Source organism: Lemur catta, chromosome 6 (assembly GCF_020740605.2).
Source record: "Lemur catta isolate mLemCat1 chromosome 6, mLemCat1.pri, whole genome shotgun sequence".
Taxonomy (NCBI): Eukaryota; Metazoa; Chordata; class Mammalia; order Primates; family Lemuridae; genus Lemur; species Lemur catta.
In genome coordinates, this window is record NC_059133.1 from 57,545,332 (window position 1) to 57,564,047 (window position 18,716).

Consider the following 18,716-nt stretch of genomic DNA (forward strand, 5'->3'; position numbering starts at 1 on the left):
TCTACAGGTCATATAATCTCTGAATCCTTGTACACTCACATAGAGCTTTCTTTTCCATGAAAGGTGAATAATATCTAGATTGCATACAGGATTCCTGGAGTGTAGACCTCATCTCTAAATAGTCTGTGAATGTTTCTTCCACCATCATCAAAGTTCTAGTATTGCAAATGAAAACAGTCTGTTTTCTTGTTGCAGGAGTTTTAACATTATCTTTCTGTCTAGGTAGGAATGATTTTTTTATCACTGAATTCAGAAATTTTATCAGACTATGCCTAGGTTTGTGCCTTTTTCATCAATCTTGCCTAGAACACAATGAACTCATTCTTTTTCTATTTGCAATATTTTGTTTCAACGCAGGGAATGTTTCTTCTATTATGTATTTATCCTTCTAAAATTATTATTATTTGCATTTTCAGTTTCCTGGATCTATCCTCCAGGTCCTTTAACTTCATCTTCATGAGTTCCCATTCCATCTCTTGGTATTTTTGCTCTAAGCTCTGAAATTGTTATTCACTTGAACAAAGTTAAACAGGGCAAGAGGGATGTGGTCAAGCTGCCATCTTCTCAGAATCATTTCAAAGTGACTGTTTAAATGCTATCTTAGCACTCAAGAAGAAACTAAAAATGCTTCTAAGAGTTCAAAAGACAATTACCTAAATTAATCTTCTTAAAACATCAACACCTATTTATTGAGAAACTACTAGAATGAAAGCTCCTTGAGAGCAGGAAATCTGCCTTCTATGCATCTCTCACCCTTTCAACAGATCTTGCAAATATAGGTGCTCAATACCTCTTTATTGACATATTCGTATGTTTAGCACCTTACTGGAAATGCAGAAGTTCCAAAATGTAGAAGGCCTTGTTATTACATTCAGAAAAACTAAGGTCTGACTGAAAAGGTAAAAATAGCACAAATGAAACAAACAAATAGGGGTCAATTACGTGTTAAACTGTGTTGCTGAATATAACAATAGTCTAAAAATAGAAGAGATTAATATGGACTAAAGCAGTCAGCTGGTTTCATGATGAGGAGAACATCAGCCAGGCCTTTAAACAAGAGCAGGAATTTAATAGGAGAAAAGGCAGTCCAGACAGGGAAAATACTCACTGCAAAAGCACAGAGATGGGAATGAGCCTGTGAGGAAACACGTCTAACCATAACAGAAGACAGGCAGATGCTAGTAAGGAAATAAGAATAGATAAGGAGGTTGATGACAGAGCCTACGTTTGTTCACTAGCTGAACTGAAAAGCTTTAACGCCAAAAGATACTGTGCGCTGTCCTCAAGTAGCTTACTACAGGGAGATGAGAATATTTATGCAAATGACAATTTCACAACTTAAATAATTTTTAAAATAGCTATAATATAGTGGTAACATTCGAGATGAGAGCTCAGAGAACCAACATAAGGGGAAGTTGTTTTTTTCACAGGAAGTTCATTTTCTAGTACTTCCCTTGGTCCCCTTGAAGAAAAACAAGCAAAGAACTACGGGAGGAAAATTCATATCAATGCTTTTTCTTAAAAATGAAAGTTTCTCTAAACCAGAAAGGGAAGTCCAATAAAGTAAGAAAGACAACTCTTTAAAAAAAATTTTTTTTTTTTGAGACAGAGTCTCACTCTGTTGCCCAGGCTAGAGTGAGTGCCGTGGCGTCAGCCTGTCTCACAGCAACCTCAAACTCCTGGGCTCAAGCAATCCTGCCTCAGCCTCCCGAGTAGCTGGGACTACAGGCATGCGCCACCATGCCCAGCTAATTTTTTTTTCTATATATTTTTAGTTGGCCAGATAATTTCTTTCTATTTTTAGTAGAGATGGGGTCTCACTCTTGCTCAGGCTGGTCTCAAACTCCTGACCTCGAGCGATCCACCCGCCTCGGCCTCCCAGAGTGCTAGGATTACAGGCGTGAGCCACCGCGCCCAGCCAACTCTTTAAAATTTTAAGACAGTATCTTTGCTTTTGTCACAGATTTACGAAACAAGAAACTATCAGAAGCTTCTACCTAACAATTCCTGCTGGGCATTTTTAAAAAGGAGATTCAGTGAAAAGACTGGTCATTCAGCACCACAAAAGTCACCTATACCTGAACTGAATCAAAACCCACAAGTTCCAGTCTATGACTAAAATAAGTATGATCCTAGATCCTTAAAGATAGGAAAATCCCCTATAGATGCTTTAACGTATCCCTAAAAGCAACAGTCCTCTAAAAATAAAGTGATATTAGAGCACTATTCCTTCACAAAAAAAGAAATAACTCCAAGAAAAAACAATTGAAGTGTATGTCGTTTACAGAAATATCTACATTAATTTATATAGTTTTTTAAATTAAATATCCTAGGGGGGGAAGACTAAAAACTGTTTCTGCACCAGAATATAAGCACAACCCTGTATCAATAGCCCAGAAGCTCAAGGCCAGTGCACACCACAGACCTTTAAAAGACACCAGATCTGTGGATTTTTATTTAGGGCTGTCCTGTGTAGCATCCAAAATATTTTCCTCCTGGGTTTCCCCTTTCAGCTTCTCATCACCTCTATCTCAATTCAAAGAAGAAAATTAATTTCACATCAAAACACAAGTACATAAAATTGTTTTTCACTTTATAGATAGACTTTAGGATCTTATCCAATATTTTTTGTCCTTTTAAGAAATAAAAAGAAGTGGCCGGGCACAATGGCTCACACCTGTAATCCTAGCACTTTGGGAGGGTGAGGTGGGAGAATGGCTTAAAGTCAGGAGTTCGAGACCAGCCTGAGCAAGACCTGTCCCTACCAGAAATACAAAAAATTAGCAGGGTGTGGTAGTGCACCACCTGTAGTCCAAGCTACTTGGGAGGCTGAGGTAGGAGGATTACTTAAGCCCAGGAGTTCAAGGTTGTGGTGAGCTATGCTCATACCACTGCACTCTGCCTGGGTGACAGAGCAAGATTCTGTCTAAAAAAAAAAAAAAAAAGGTCACATCTTGCCAACAGTTACACTGGTGTAAAGAAAACCCTACAAATATAATTTAGTGATGACTCCTCGGGTTCTGGTGAAGCGAGGTCAGAAATAACAAACTCCACCCCTGTATCTATTTCTCTGAGACTAGGATAGAACATTCCCATTCTTCTTCCTTCAGGGAGCCCTACCCAAAAACCTTCAAAGACAAAAGTTGTATCCTAAGGAAAGTGGGGGCTGCCAGTTAAAATGGAAGAGAACTTTGCCAAAATTAGTTGAAATGTGATTCAGAGAAATGGAGGTCAAATGGTAGTATGGAAACACCATGCGGTTTGGAGCCAAAGAGACCTGAGTTCTAAACCCAGCATACTATATTTTCAGGCTTCATGTTCTTTAACAAGTCTCTACAAAATGGAAATCGCACACCTATCTTTAGGAGTTAAGATTAGAAACACATTTCAGAGACTTACCAAGGGCCTAAGTAGAAACAGGATGTGAACCCGGTTCTATTTGACTCGTAAGGCTAGTGCTCTTCCTCAGTGCTATGCATAGAGAATGTTACCGTTACTGCCAGGGAGGAAGGGGAAGAGCAGGCGATGTGTAACCACAGGCGGCAGGTGGCATGCATCACGTTCTAGGCAATGTTCAGGTGCTTCTTGCTAGCTCAGTTCCCTCATCATTATAATTCAAGCTATGTACTCAGCACCTCCTTACCAGCCAGGCAGGGTATATAAAGTGCTAAGCATAGAACCTGTTACATAATGAGAACTCAATAATTGATGACTACTTATACAGAGATCTTAACTTCTTAAGAAAGCTTAGGAAAGGCTGGCTTCTCACAGGAAATTGAAAGGAACAGAAGTTAACCGGGCAGAAAAAGGGGAAGATCATGCCAGAATGGGCATTTTAGAGAAAGGAAATGTGTACAAAAGCATAGAAGCGAAAAGCACAATGCATTCAGGGAAGTGCAAGTCATCTGGCATGACTGGAGAGCAGAGAAAAAACACAGAAGAAGCAGGAAATGAAGTAAAAAGAAAGGTAGGTCTGGGTAGGTACATAAAGAAGAATGCTTAGATTTTATCCTGTAGATGAGGAAAGCCAATGAAAAAAAAATTTTTTAGAAAAAAAGAAATAATAAAGATCAGAGGAGAAATAAATGAAATTGAAACAAAAAAAATACAAAAGATCAAGGAAACAAAAAGTTGGTTTTTTGAAAAGATAAACAAAACGGACACATCTTTCATCAGACTAACTAATAAAAAAGGAGAGAAGACCTAAATAAATAAAACCAGAGATGAAAATGGAGGTTGAGTGTGGTAGCTCATGCCTGTAATCCTAGTACTTTGGGAGGCCAGGAGTTCCAGACCAGCCTGAGCAAGAGCAAGACTCTGTCTCTACAAAAAATAGAAAAAATCAGCCAGGGGTGGTGATGCATGCCTATAGTCCCAGCTACTTAGGAGGCTGAGGCAGGAGAATCACTTGAGCCCAGGAGTTTGAGGTTGCAGTGAGCTATGATCACACCACTGCGCACTCTACTTGGGCAACAGAGTGAGACTGTTGCAAAAAAAAAAAAAGAAAAGAAAAAGAAAAAGAAAGGAAAGGAAAGGAAAAGAAAAAGGAAACATTACAACTGAGAATGCAGAAATCCAAAAGATCATTAGAGACAACTATGAACAACTATACGCCAATAAATTGGAAAACCCAGAAGAAATGGATAAATTCCTAGACACATACAACCTACGATTTAACCAGGAAGAAATCCAAAACCTGAATAAACCAATAACAAGTAATGAGATACAAGCAGTAATAAAGTCTTCCACTGAAGAAAAGCTCAGGACCCAATGGTTTCACTGCTGAATTCTACCAAGTATTCAAAGAACAACTAATACCAATTGGTCTTACTTAAACCACTCAAAAAAATCAAGGAGGGAGGGATACTTCCAAACTCATTTTACGAGGCACGTATCACCCTGATACCAAAACCAAAGACCCAACAAAAAAAGAAAACTATAGGCCAATTCTCTGATAAATATAGATGTTTGCATCTATATTTATCAACAAAATACTAGCAAACTGAATTCAACAATACATTGAAAAGTTTAGGCTGGGCATGGTGGCTCACACCTGTAATCCTAGCACTCTGGGAGACAGAGGTGGGCGGATTGTTTGAGCTCAGGAGTTCGAGACCAGCCTGAGCAACAGCGAGACCCCATCTCTACTAAAAATAGAAAGAAATTATATGGACAGCTAAAAATACATATAGAAAAAATTAGCTGGGCATGGTGGTGCATGCCTGTAGTCCCAGCTACTCGGGAGGCTGAGGCAGGAGGATTGCTTGAGCCCAGGAGTTTGAGGTTGCTGTGAACTAGGCTGACACCATGGCACTCTAGCCCAGGCAACAGAGTGAGACTCTGTTTCAACAACAACAAAAAAAGTTTACTCATCATGATCAAGTGGGATTCATCCCAGGGATACAAGGATGATTCAACATACACAAATCAATCAGTGTGATACATCATATCAACAGAACCAAGAACAAAAACCATATGATCATTTCAACTGATGCTGGAAAAGCATTTGATAAAATTCAACAGCCTTTCATGATAAAAACTGGGTATAGAAGGAACTTAACCTCAACACGACAAAAGCCATATGCGACAGATCCACAGCTAGTATCACAGTGAATGGGGAAAAACTGAAAGCCTTTCCTCTAAGATCTGGAACAAGACAAGGATGACCACTTTCACCACTGTTATTCAATATAGTACTAGAAGTTCTAGCTAGAGCAATCAGACAAGAAACAAATAAAAGGCATTCAAATTGGAAAGGAAGAAGCCAAATTATTCTTGTTTACAGACAATATGACCTTATATCTAGTGAAACCTAAAGACTCCAACCAAAAACTATTAGAACTGATAAATTCAATAAAGTTACAGGACACAAAAATCAACATACAAAAATCAGGAGTATTTCTATATGCCAACAGTAAGCAATCTGAAAAAGAAACCAAGAGAGTACTACCATTTACAATAGCTACAAATAAAATAAAATACCTACGAATAAACTAAACCAAAGAAGTAAAAGATCTCTATAATGAAAACTATAAAACATCGATGAAAGAAGTTGAAGAAGACACAAAAAAATAGAAAGACATTCCATACTCATGGACTGGAAGAATCAATATTGTTAAAATGTCCATACTGCCCAAAGCAATCTATAGATTCAATGCTATCCCCATCAAAACACCAATGACATCTTTCACAGAAATAGAAAAAATAATCCTAAAATTTATATGGAACCACAAAAGACCCAGAATAGCCAAAGCCATCCCGAGCAAAAAGAACGAAACTGGAGGAATCACATTATCTGACGTCAAATTATACTACAGAGTTGTAGTAACCAAAACAGCGAGGTACTGGCATAAAAACAGACATATAGACCAATAGAATAGAATAAAGAACCCAGACATAAATCCACCCATCTATAGTGAACTTATCTTCGACAAAGGTGCCAAGAACATACAGTGGGAAAAGGACAGTCTCTTCTATAAAAGGTGCAATGAAAAATTTTAAACAGGGAAAGGGGCACAATTAGGTTTGTGTTTCAGAATGGTCACTCAGTAACAGAGTAAAGGATAGACCGGAGGGAAAAGAGACTGGAGGTGGGCAGATGAGGAGATTACCGCAATAGTCTAAGGAAAAAATAAGTGCCTGAACTAACACTGGAAAGATGAGAATGAAGAAGAGGAAGCAGAATCAACAGGACTCAGTGATCCATTAGAGAAATTAAGGATGACCCCCAATTTTTCACTTGGATAAATTACCGTGGGTTGAATATTGGTGTTCCCTCCCTCAAAATTCATAAGTTGGAACTTAATCCCCAATGCAATAGTATTAAGAGATGGAGCCTTTAGGAGGTGATTAGGTCAGGAAGATGAAGAGGCTTGAGGGAGTCTGTTTGCCCCTTCCACCACTTAAGGATGCACTAAGAAGGTGCCATCTTTGGAGCAGAGAGCAAACCCTCACCAGATACTAAATCTCCTGGCACCTTTATCTTGGACTTCTCAGTTTCCAAACTATGAGCAATAAATTTCTATTGTTTATAATTACTCAGTCTAAGGTATTTTGTTATAGCAGCAGAAACAGAGTGAGACAGTAAGTGGACATTCTAAAGTAGGGAATATCTGTGGAACAGGGAGGTATGGGTGGGGATGGAAGAGGAGGTTAAAACAGGGAGTAGTTTGGGACTTACTAAGCTATAGTTGCCTGTGGGGGGAACCAATGAAATGCCTGCAGTAGAGGAGAGTCAGTGCTAGAGATACAAACTAAGGAACCATCTGCATGGCCATGACAGCTGAAGCCCTGGGCATGAATGACATTACTCAGCAAGTGCATGTGAAGTGAAATGAAGAATAATGACTTATCTGGGGAACACCCAGGTCAGGAGAAAGAGAGAGAAAAAGAAGTGCAACAGAGGGCATAAGAAGAACAATTAGGAAGCCAGAAGAAAATTATGCCATAAAAGTTATAAAGAAGAAAGTTTCGTAAAGATCATGCACAACATCCAATGGTGCAGAGAAAGATGTCATACCCAACAGGTACTCTGTAGTCTGAAATTAGAAATCATTGGTGTTCTTGGAGACAGATGTTTCAGAGGCTTTATGAGGCAGAAGCAATGGACCAAGCAATAAGCAAAGGTAAGAAATAAAAGGAAGGAAATGTAAGCTATACTTTTTAGGCTCTAGAGAGGGAGAGAATGCCAACATGTGAGAGCAAGCAGATTCTCGTATAAGATTATAGGAATTTTTTAAGATGGGAGAAGCTTGAGCAAATATACAGGCTGAAAGGAAGGAGTTAAGGGCCAAGTATTAAGGGAGAGGCTAAAGATGAGAGAAAGACACAAAAAGACTATGAATGAATATATCAATCAACGAAGTAAGATCCTGAGACCCCAGAAGAGGAGAAGGGACAGGAGTGGGAACACAGAGGGATACACCTTAGAACAGGAAGGGGATATTTCTTCCCCTGAGAAAAGACTGAAAGGGGCTATGGGTGAGAACTGACACAGATAAGTCTGTAAGTGCTGGGAGGGAAGCTGAGGGAGTTTGGCTTTCCTTACAAGCTAGTGAAAATGAAAGGTAAGTGCAGTGGCATCAGCCTAGCTCACTGCAACCTCAAACTCCTGGGCTCAAGCGATCCTCCTGCCTCAGCCTACAGGCATGCGTACCACCACACCCCACTAATTTTTTGTATTTCTGGTAGATACGAGGTATTGCTCTTGCTCAGGCTGGTCCTGAACTCATGACCTCAAGTGATCCTCCCACCTTGGCCTCCCAGAGTGCTAGGATCACAAGTGTGAACCACTGCACCTGGCCCAAACTAGGTTCTTAACTTTGCTTCACAGTCTTTTTGAAGGAACTGATGAAAGCTGTAGACCCAGTTCCCAAAAAAGACACATAAGCACTCACACTCAAAATTCTGCATGCAATTTCAGAGTTTTAAGATCTGATGAAGCGAACCCATGTTTCCCAAGATTCTGTCAGCTGTGACACTATGGAATTCCAAAGAAATGGGCTTTTAGAACCTATCCTGTTCAGAGAAGAACATCCACACCAGAAAGTATCTTATTCACCATAAACACAAAGATATGAAGAACTCTCACTTAATCCTCTATAATATAAACTAGCAACAAAAACAGATGCAGAAAAGCACTAACTTAACTTAGACCCTAAGGGTAAAGAATATAGGAGACCATCTCTACCTTTAGGAAACTTAGAATCTAAAGATAATGAGTGACATAGCCTTAGACTTAGTAATGGCTGTAAATAAAAGTAGTATTTTAAATAGATGAAACAGCACTCTAGAGCTGAAAACAGACTACAATCAGACCAGTTAGGTCTCAGACAGAGGACTCAACAAGGCTGTTGGTAAATGCAACTCAAAGGAAAAGAGGATAAAAGAAAACTTTTGAAAGAGGAACCAAAAGGATGTGTTCACGAAGGACAAATAGCAGACTGAGAGTCAAAAACTATTTGAAGGTTCTGACCATGCACACGTGCCTTTCCATAGCTTGTAGATGCTTGAGTCTCAGAACACATGCTTACAGTCAGAGCCATTTGTCTGAACCTAGAGGCTCAGAAGTGTACATATGCCAGATGTCTGTATCAAACAGAACAGCCCCTCTCTTCTGCTCTGGTCAACTGCTTGCAGTGACCCAACATGTGCTGGAATAAGGGTACAGGTGCTGACAGGAACAACTGATGGTGCAGTGAAGCCTTACTTTTTAAAAAATACATCACAAATTGATTCCATTCATCACTTCATATGTAACCCTATTCCACTAAGTAACACAAGATATTAAAAACAGCCAAATCACTGTGTATCCATTCACTATCAACAGCAATAAAGAATACATGTGTTGAGTGCTTACCCTGTGCCACACTACACTCAGATTTTCTGTTATCTCCTTTTAAACCTCCTTACAACTCTAATAAGGGTATCATTCCTTTTTTAAGGACCGATGAAACTAAAACCAGGGATGTTAGGCTGTTTGTCCAAGGTCACAGAACTAGTAAGTGACAGCCAGGACTTGGACTCAGGCCCACCAGATTCCAAAATGTGCACTTCTGAAATGATTACACAACCCCATCTCATGCCAAAATCAAGTCCCCAAGATGGAGACTTTATTTTTTAATTCAAATCAAACTGAAGTAAATAAAAATTTATTGTACTCCTAAAACAATATAAGAAAAAATTGAGAGTTATTTAAAAGAAGTTTAAGATATGTATGATCTCTTTAGGAGCTTATATTGAGGTAAAATGAGAAGCAGTTTAATTAATTACAAAATATATGATTGATGAAATGATATAAAGTGGAAGTACTGTTAGGTTTGAAGCAAAAGAGATCACACTGGTCAGGGACAGGTTCATAAAAAGGCAGTACTTTAGCAGAACCTTAAAGAATTACAAGAAATTTTGTGGACAAGCAAGAAGAGGCATTTCAGAGAATATTCCTGATTTAGTCATATGAGAAAGCACCATAGAAAACTGTAGTAAGTATAATATGAACACAGCGTGAACACCCTTTTTAGCCAATCATCTGAACTTTTACCCTGAGGTGCCAAGCCTTACACAGGCCGGAAAAGACAGCAGCAACCAAGGGCTCACCTAAGAGTGACAGGTTATAATTTATCTTATTCAAAAATCCAGCTCAACGCTACAGGACTGTCAAACAACAAGATTAACCTTTCAAAATGCACACCAGAACAAGGGTAGTCTGAACAAGACACTCTTCAATAAAGTGAATCATTCTTCCAATGAATTTGTCTGTAATATCTCTTCTGGAACGTCCCTCAAAACCAGGTTACAATCATTCTGATTTTTTGACAGTCACAACTAAAATCAGTTTATGATAACTCTACTTTTTTCAGTCACAACTAGTTTAGGCTCCAAGAGACCATTAACCAGCTTCTCTCGACTTGATTCCAAGTATCCTATAAAATGAAACTCCACCCTCAATGAATTAAGATTTGCCACCATGAGGATTTTCAAAAGAATGTGTCACAGGCTGACCACAAATTCTAAAGATGAGTTCCAGCCCACCAAAAATGCATTCATGAAAGTTTTGGGTGGAAGACCACTGAGATAATGCCCATTTTTGGTTATTTAAAAATCTACATTCCTGCTTTCCTTAATACTCCCAACATCAGGTGTTATAACTGCTTAGACAGAACTTTCTGATAAAGGTATATGAATCCATGACTTAGCTACATATTTTGGGGGAAATGGTACCATTTCCCATTATAGGTAAAGCAGGAAGGATTTATCTGCTGGTTTAAGTCTACTTGTCCACTTCTGAGACTATGAAACACAATCTTTATCCAGCACCTTTTCCTTTTCAACTCTTCCCACCTCTTTCCCACTCCTAGAGAAAATTCACTGCAACTTCCAGGAAGCAGCCTTCTTTTATCCCTCCACCTTCTAGACCGACCCCGCGCCAGGCTTAAAGGATCACAGAGATATGTGATAAAATAGGCAGGAGAAAGGGAGGATGTGACTGTGTGTTGTTTGTGCTCGGAGAAGTTTTCAAACAAGAAAAGGGAGGATCCCTTCCTGTAAGTGTTATTTTATCTTAAATACCTTTCCAGTTGTCATCTTTGGACTGTTCTCAGACACTGAAAAACTTGAGCTCCTTCCGACATGCCACAGAAGTATAGAAACATCCTTCTTTGCTTCACACTTATGACTAAATTGCACTGGCTAAATCACAGCCCTCTCTACTAGCCCCACAATCCAATATTGTATTTATAATTCTCCACTGTTTCTTTCTCACAACAGTGACAAAGCAGGTATCTTCCTCCTTTTTTAGAAGGCAGCCTCTGTACATAACTTTATCATGGTCTCAGGCACTGTTTTGTTCGCATTTTTAAGTGATTTCCCTACCAGACTCAGAACTCCTTGAAGCTACCACAGTATCCTGCTTAACTCTGTATCCCTTGCCCATAGTAGGCACAAAACGTATGTCTGCTGAACTGAATGCAACTGGGTGCACCTGGTGAATATTTCAATGAAAGACATAACTAGGCAGACAAGCCCAGAGGATTCCTATCTTCCTAAACACTTCACAGATGCAAACTCATCTACCACTAGCATTCTGGGGGCCACCCAAAGAATAACTTCCCAACTGATTAATTGAATAATAATATGCTGGTAATTAAGTGCAGGTGAAAACAGCACTGCCCCTATACATTAGGAAAACCTAAAAGGGTTATTAAAAATAATTATTTCCTTCAATGCCCAACTGGATTTATAACACTCAAATCTACTTCTGGTTTTTTATTGTAAAGGATTCTGGAAAGCGGGGAGAGGCCACAATGCCTTGATAAGTAAACAAAAAGTCAAAACTCTCCTGGGAAATGGTCACATTCTTCTTTTCCAATCAACAGTTTTTGATCCACTTGAAAAATGCTAGGGAAGAGTTCCTTTGGCAAGGAAGTCGGTAAGAATGTGCAACTCTGGGGACAACACCGATATCAAGCCTGGAGAAAATACTGCTTTTGTTTCAGAGGCAGCCTCTGATAAAAACAGGAACTTTACAGAGAACTGATCACAACTGCCCAAAAAGACTGATCACATGCCCACAACAGAGTACCGTGTTTCTCTCATTGTTGTCCAAGGGACTTCTCTAATAACTGTGGCTTGATTTATACCATTTTTAAAAAAATTCTCAAAATAAATCCAACTCTCCCTGTACCAATCCATTGTCAAAAGAAAAGGTTACATGCCAGGATTTGCATGTAACCTGTAGTTACCTCTTCTTCCTTCTTCCAAGACTCCAAAAGGTGATCAGGTGCGGCAAATTGTGCCCGAATTCAGGCACCAGGAAAAAAAAAAAAAAACAGCCTTATGACAAAGGTGGTCTAAAAGCAGTACCGCGTCTCTCTCTCTCTCTCTCCTCTCTCTCTCTGTCTCTGGGTTAATGCCACTGCTTCTAACCTCCCCTAGGACCCTCAACGGCTCACCCGCTTCTGTCTCGCTCTTGTCCTGTCACTGAGGAGAAATCTCTCATTGTTAAAGGAGGGAGAAGAAATGCTGCTGTGGATTTCCCATGTGTCTTTCTTTCTGAAGGGGGGAAGTAGGGGCTGGAACAAGGCATGGGGCCCTCCACGTACAGGGTAGAGGAGGAGAGGAGAAAGCTGTCAGCCACCCTCCTCGCGGCCCTCCCCCACACCCCTATCTTGCCCAGACGCCGGGGTAGAAGCCGAGGGCGCAGCTTTGTCTCAGGTTTGGGGGGCAGAAAGCGCAGAAGCAACCCTGGCCCGGGAGAACCTCTCCCCCAAGCCCTTGCTTAGCCCCCTCCAAGGGGAAACAATGAAAGCCACGGGAAAGCACTTAGCGGGGTGGAGAGGAGGGAGGACGGCTGTGGAGAGCCAGGCCAGAGTGCCCGCACCCTCGTCCCCTCGCTGCACGGCCGCCAGGGCGCGCGGCGGGCACCGGCCTCCAGGGTCGCCGCGATCCGCAGGGCCCCGGGAGCCCGCCCCGGCTCCTACCTTCTGAGAGCTCCAGCTCCAGCTCCGCCAGCTGCGCCCGCACTTCGGGCGGCAACGCCGCCACCGCGGCCGGCGACGGCTCCAGGCCTCGCTCCGCCATCCCGGCTCCGCCAGCCACACTCCGGAAGACTAGCGAGAGGGCTGAAGGAGGGACGGACTGACGAGGGCCCACACCCCGGCTACAGGATCCGGCTCCGTCCGCCCAGCGCCGCCAGCGCCGCCGTTGCCGCCGCCAGCGCCGCCGCCGTCGCCGCCGCCATGAGCAAGGGTCACGTGAGCGCGGCGGGCCCGCCCCCGGGACGGGAGGACGCACCGCCTCCGCAGCCCAGTCAGGCTGAAGACGCACGTGCTTGTGGCGCCCTCTACCGGGAAGCTCCGGAAACGGCGGGCCCAAGCCCCCCACCCGAAGTCTCCCACGCGAAATGGGCTCAGGGTGTGGACGTCGGCTTTACCACAGTGTGGACACGTAGCATTTACCTTTTACGAACTCTCGAGCAAGGAGTTTTCAGGGGCGCCGGCCCTTACTTTTTCCACTACTAGACTTAGTAACGTAGGTCTTTGTCTTGTCCTCTTCTCCATTTCCCGATTGACACCTACCCATTTATAAGGACCTGATGACAGGCCACCTCCTTCACCGGGGCTTCCCGGGCCCATCTGCCAGGAGCGCTTTGTTTCTGTTTCCGTTACAGCTTTTGAAAAGACAATGGAGGGGAGAATCCTCTTCCTCCTGCTTTGACTTCTAACGACTTAGAAGAGGGGAACTTGGTACTTTCTTCATCCTTTTATCTTCCTCAGCATATGACCTAATGGTGTTCCAAAAATAATTAATTTTAATTTAATGTAAGGAGAGTCCAAACATTGGTGTATTTCTACCAGAAACTGCTGGGCAGATGCTTTAAATATAGTCTTCATGTTTTCTTTTATAGTATTGAAATTTTTGGCATGGGGATGATTAATTTATCAATTTATTTCTTCCCCTCCAATGTGAGGGATTCCAGTGTTTTCACTTCCTTTCCATGCTTATCCAAAATTGGTCCTTTGGGAGACTAGGTCTCTCCCCAACCCTCACCCCAGCAGCTTTGCAGGGAGAATCCCAAGCTACATGGAAGGCGACGTGAGGTTCTCTGTCCAACAGCCCCAGCTAAACCCAGCCTTCTAGTCATCCTAGCCCAGGGTGAAGCAAAGACAGCTCATCTCTGTTGTGCCCTGTCTAAATTCCTGTGAACATAAGAAAATGGTCACTGCTTTATGCCACTAAGCTTGGGGCAGTTTGTTGCACAGCAACCATTACCAAAAGGGCCTCAGCAGACCTTCTTGCTTACCCTCCCAACAGCCCTTCCCTCCTCTCTCTCCAGGTCAGCAGACTGCACCAACCCCTATTGAGGCTGAGTAGGCCAAATACTCACTTTACCACCGTCCTTGGCAAGTGTGTGATCCACTGAGGAAACTGTTGAAAAGGGAGCATGGGGGGCGGGGGAGTTTCCTCCCTGACGAGAGATGCACAAGGAAAAGCTGCCCTTTGACTTCCTTCCTGTCTTTAGATGCCCTGTTAGGTACACCAGCAGCCACCTTGCAACCATAAGGGAAAAGCTAAGAGAAGTACAGAGACATTACCTAGAATTCCACAGAACTGGTCTGCTAAAATAATAAACCCTAGAACCGCTCATATTTGACTTCTTCTTTTTATATGAGAAAATATGTTTAAACCTCTTTTAGTTGAATATTCTGCTATTTACAGCCCAAAGCCTTCCATTGATAATGAATTTGTTAACCAAAAATAGGATATTACAGGAGAGCAAAATGTGAAATTGGCTGAGTACAGTTCTGAAATGTCTAGTAAATTTTTATAACACAAATGACTTGTAGACTGGAAATGATCAGAAAAATGCAGGATTTAGGGAATGAGTTGACTACTTTTAGTAAATTAGCAGCTTTTAGTAAATTCATACAAAAGATAAGCAATCTGGAGATATCCCAGTTGAGGATGGGGAAGCAGTTTGGCTTTGCTAAGAAGCTGTTCAGGCTGCAGTCTAGGTTGACAGGGACGACAAAGTGCTTTGCTGGCTTGGGGAAGCCAACTTCTACATTCAAGTTAAAGCTGGGATAAACAGGCAAGAACATGAGAGAATTGACAGGTGATAAAATTGAAAAGATTGGGGCTCCAGATCTCTGAAGGACCTCAATAAAACCACCTTCACAGGTTTAATGAGAGTTAAAAGCCAGGCTTTAGGCAAAATTACAGTTAGACATTAATCAGGGTGTGCTGGTACACTTCGACCCACTTTCCTATAGCAGCTGTCTAATCGAGAGTCTCATAATATGTTGATCACCTGCTACCCCATTGTTCCTATAGATAAAATCTCTGATGCTAAAATCGTAAGACCTTTTTTGTTCAAAAATCACTTAAGGTGTTTTTCAGATTCTACATTCCACCAAAACAGCTGACACCAACCAGTCTGAAGACCCCCACCAAAAAACCAACTCAGTTCAAGAATGCAATTTCTTTATCTGCCTGTCCCATAACTTCATCCCTTGCCTTCCAACCAATCAGCAATCCCCACACCTCAGCCCCCATTCATCTCACCACCCATTCAGATCTCTTAAAACCCCTATCCCCAAACCTCCCAGGGAGGCAGATGTGAGGTTTCCTCCCATCTCATTCAGCTGCCCTATGATTATTAAACTCTCTCTGTTGCAATACCCCATGTCTCAGCATATTAATTTACTATACATTGGGCAAACGGACCTGTTATGGTTACATTAGGACCTCTCATTAAACATTCTTTGGCAGATGAGGGGAATAAACTTAGCAACAAATATAATAAACCTGATAGAAGAGATTAGATTAAAGGTGGTATTCTCCCCTGAAATCATGAATTTCAAATCGTCTCAAGGACCAGACCTTTACACTGAAGAAGAGGGACTCAATATATAGGGACAATAGCCATGAGGCAAAAATTCTCAGGCTTAAGAAATACAAGGTGAGCCACATGTATAATATTAAATTCTCCAGTAGCTACATTTTAAAAAGTGAAAAGAAACAGCACATCTCAATTCAGAATGTCAAGTGTTCAATAACTACATGTGGTTACTGGTTACCATATTGGATAAAACAGGTCTAGATAAGATCTTTGCCTACTTTTTTTTTTTTTTTTTTGTAGAGAGAGACAGGCTCTTGATCTGTTACGCAGGCTGGAGTGCAGTGGTGCAATCATAGCTCACTGCAGCCTCAAACTCCTGGGCTCAAGCGATCCCCCTGCCTCAGCCTCCTGAATAGCTAGGACTGCAGGTGTGCACCACCACCCTCAGTTAATTTTTAAATTTTTTGTAGTGATGACCATCTTGCCATGTTGCCCAGGCTGGTCTTGAACTCCTGGCCTCAAATGATCCTCCCACCTTGGTCTCCCAAAGCACTGGGATTACAGGCATGAGCCATCGCATCCGGCTTTTGCCTACTTTGTTAGCACCTGGAATTGACTGGATTAAATAATCCAGATGCCCACTAAAGTTTTTGCAGCCAAAGACACTCCAAACCTCTCTTCAACTGCCTGTAATCTAAATTCAACCTGGCTATAACTGCCTCTAATCCAAAGCAATCCCTAAACAATGGAGGTTCAGAGGGGTAAGGAGATGGTAGGGGGGTAGAGGATGGGATGTTGCTTGGTGAGTACAAGGTGTTGCTCCAGTGATAGATGCACTGAAGGCCCTGACTTTACCACAGTGTAATACATCAATGTAGCAAAATTTCACTTGTACCCCATGAGTATATGCAAATAAAAAATAAATGGGGCCGGGGAAGGGGAAAAAAATTATAAAAAAAGAAATAAATGGGGCTGGGCACGGTGGGTCACACCTGTAATCCTAACACTCTGGGAGGCCAAGGCAGGAGGATCGCTCGAGGTCAGGAGTTCGAGACCAGCCTGAGCAAGAGCGAGACCCCATCTTTACTAAAAATAGAAAGAAATGATCTGGACAGCTAAAATTATATATATATATATATAGAAAAAATTAGCCAGGCATGGTGGCACATGCCTGTAGTCCCAGCTACTCGGGAGGCTGAGGCAGAAGGATTGCTTAAGCCCAGGAGTTTGAGGTTGCTGTGAGCTTGACGCCATGGCACTCTAACCTGGGCAACAGAGCAAGACTCTGTCTCAAAATAAATAAATAAATAAATGGAAGCTTAGCACCTCTCACCAACAGGAAGACAACTGCCAAAGCTCTGTAGCTGAACACAGCTGAATTAGGTATATGCAGAAGGACATAAACCTAATGCCCATATTAGGTATGTTTATAAAGGATAATGGATAACCAAGACATTCCCAGAGATCAGAACAAAGGACTGCTAGACAACTAACAAATTTTCTCCATTTGCCAGGATAGGGTGTCCTCACTAGTACTGTCAGGCAGTATGGTAGATGGTTTGCAAGAATGTCTGCTATAATTCCCCCCTAACCCCATTCACTACCTTTAAGTAGACCCCTTTTATACATATCACATGACTTTCTTTGGCCATGAGATAATAGCAAACATGACACAGAGACTCGGAAAGTGCTTGTGCACTGAGGCTTTCCCCCTCTCTTTCAGCTTTTGGAAACCGAGACCACTACCATGTGAATGAATGTCGGCTGGCCTACTAGATGAGGAAAGATATGGCCCAGTTACTCTCATCACTCTAGGCAACAACCACCAACTAACTGCAAGGCATATAAGGCCATGGACTGCCGGTTGATGACAAATCTGTGACTGTACCCTGCTGAACCCCTTCCAATGACCGATTTACAGAGTCATGAGCAAATAAATGGCTGCTGTTTTAAGCTACTAAATTTTGTTAGTTGGTTACAAAGCAAAAGCTCAAGAACAATGTCTACTGCCTATTTCCTTTGCGGAATGGGAATACTGCACTTACACTTCCTTGTCTAGCGTGTTTCGCAGGGGGTTCCCGACTTTAGCATGCATTAGAATCACGTGGAAGGCTTATTAGGACACAAATTCCTAGGCCAAACCAGAGTCTCCCATTTTGTAGAGTTTGGGTGTGACCCAACAATTTGCGTTTCCTGCAAGTTCTACGGTGATGCTGATGCTGCTTGGGCAAGGACTGTACTTTGTGAGAATCATTGGTCTATTGGATGTGTTGGAGACAGTTAATTTGTCTTTTAACTCTAAGATGCTGGTCCAAGAGAAATAATCTCTAGACCTGAAGGAGAAGAATGCATAGTCCCAGAGGTCCTGAACTTGGAGCTGGAGGCAGTAGATGGATGATATTAGGGTTGTCTCCCTTTGAGGGAGATGATGAAACTTCATGGAATTGTTAGCATTTTTAATTGTGTGTAATAGAATAAAAGTTTGTGACAAATGAGTGGAGTGTGGCAGAGGCTGTGAGTTGTCTACCAAAAGTTCATTTTCCCACCTTTTTATTATATCAGGAGAGCCCATCTTCCACCATAGAGGCTAAAAATGTGAATAAATCAGCCTCTCTTGTCACTAGGGCATTGGCCAAGGGATCTGAAGGGAATTCAGCTGTAAGGGTGAAGGGCAAAATTCTGGGAAAGCTATTCCTTCCTGATAAGAGAGACAAAGGAGGAGAATCCTGAGAACTCTGCCAGTTTCTGAGATAATTACACTCTCAAGAGAGAGTGGCAGTGGCAAGGCTAGCAAACAAAAGCGTGGAACACAGGGACAGCTAGAGTCCTGAAGGTGGTGGCAAAAGCAGCAGTCCAGAACAATTTGTGATCCACCTTC

The 18,716-nt window shown here is 42.0% G+C and overlaps 1 protein-coding gene across 2 annotated transcripts in view; it reads right to left on the reverse strand.

Annotated features, from left to right (window-relative positions):
* The window catches only part of DIP2B (disco interacting protein 2 homolog B), a 209,474-nt gene extending 196,228 nt beyond the window's left edge, over positions 1–13,246 (reverse strand). Inside the window, exon 1 of one of the 2 annotated variants that reach the window (XM_045554932.1) lies at positions 12,978–13,246. In XM_045554932.1, coding sequence (XP_045410888.1) covers positions 12,978–13,077 — 100 coding nt within the window. In that variant the 5' untranslated portion in view covers positions 13,078–13,246. The remainder of the gene's footprint in view (positions 1–12,977) is intronic. The other variant, XM_045554933.1, reaches the window with a different exon arrangement.
* Positions 13,247–18,716: the final 5,470 nt, after the last annotated feature.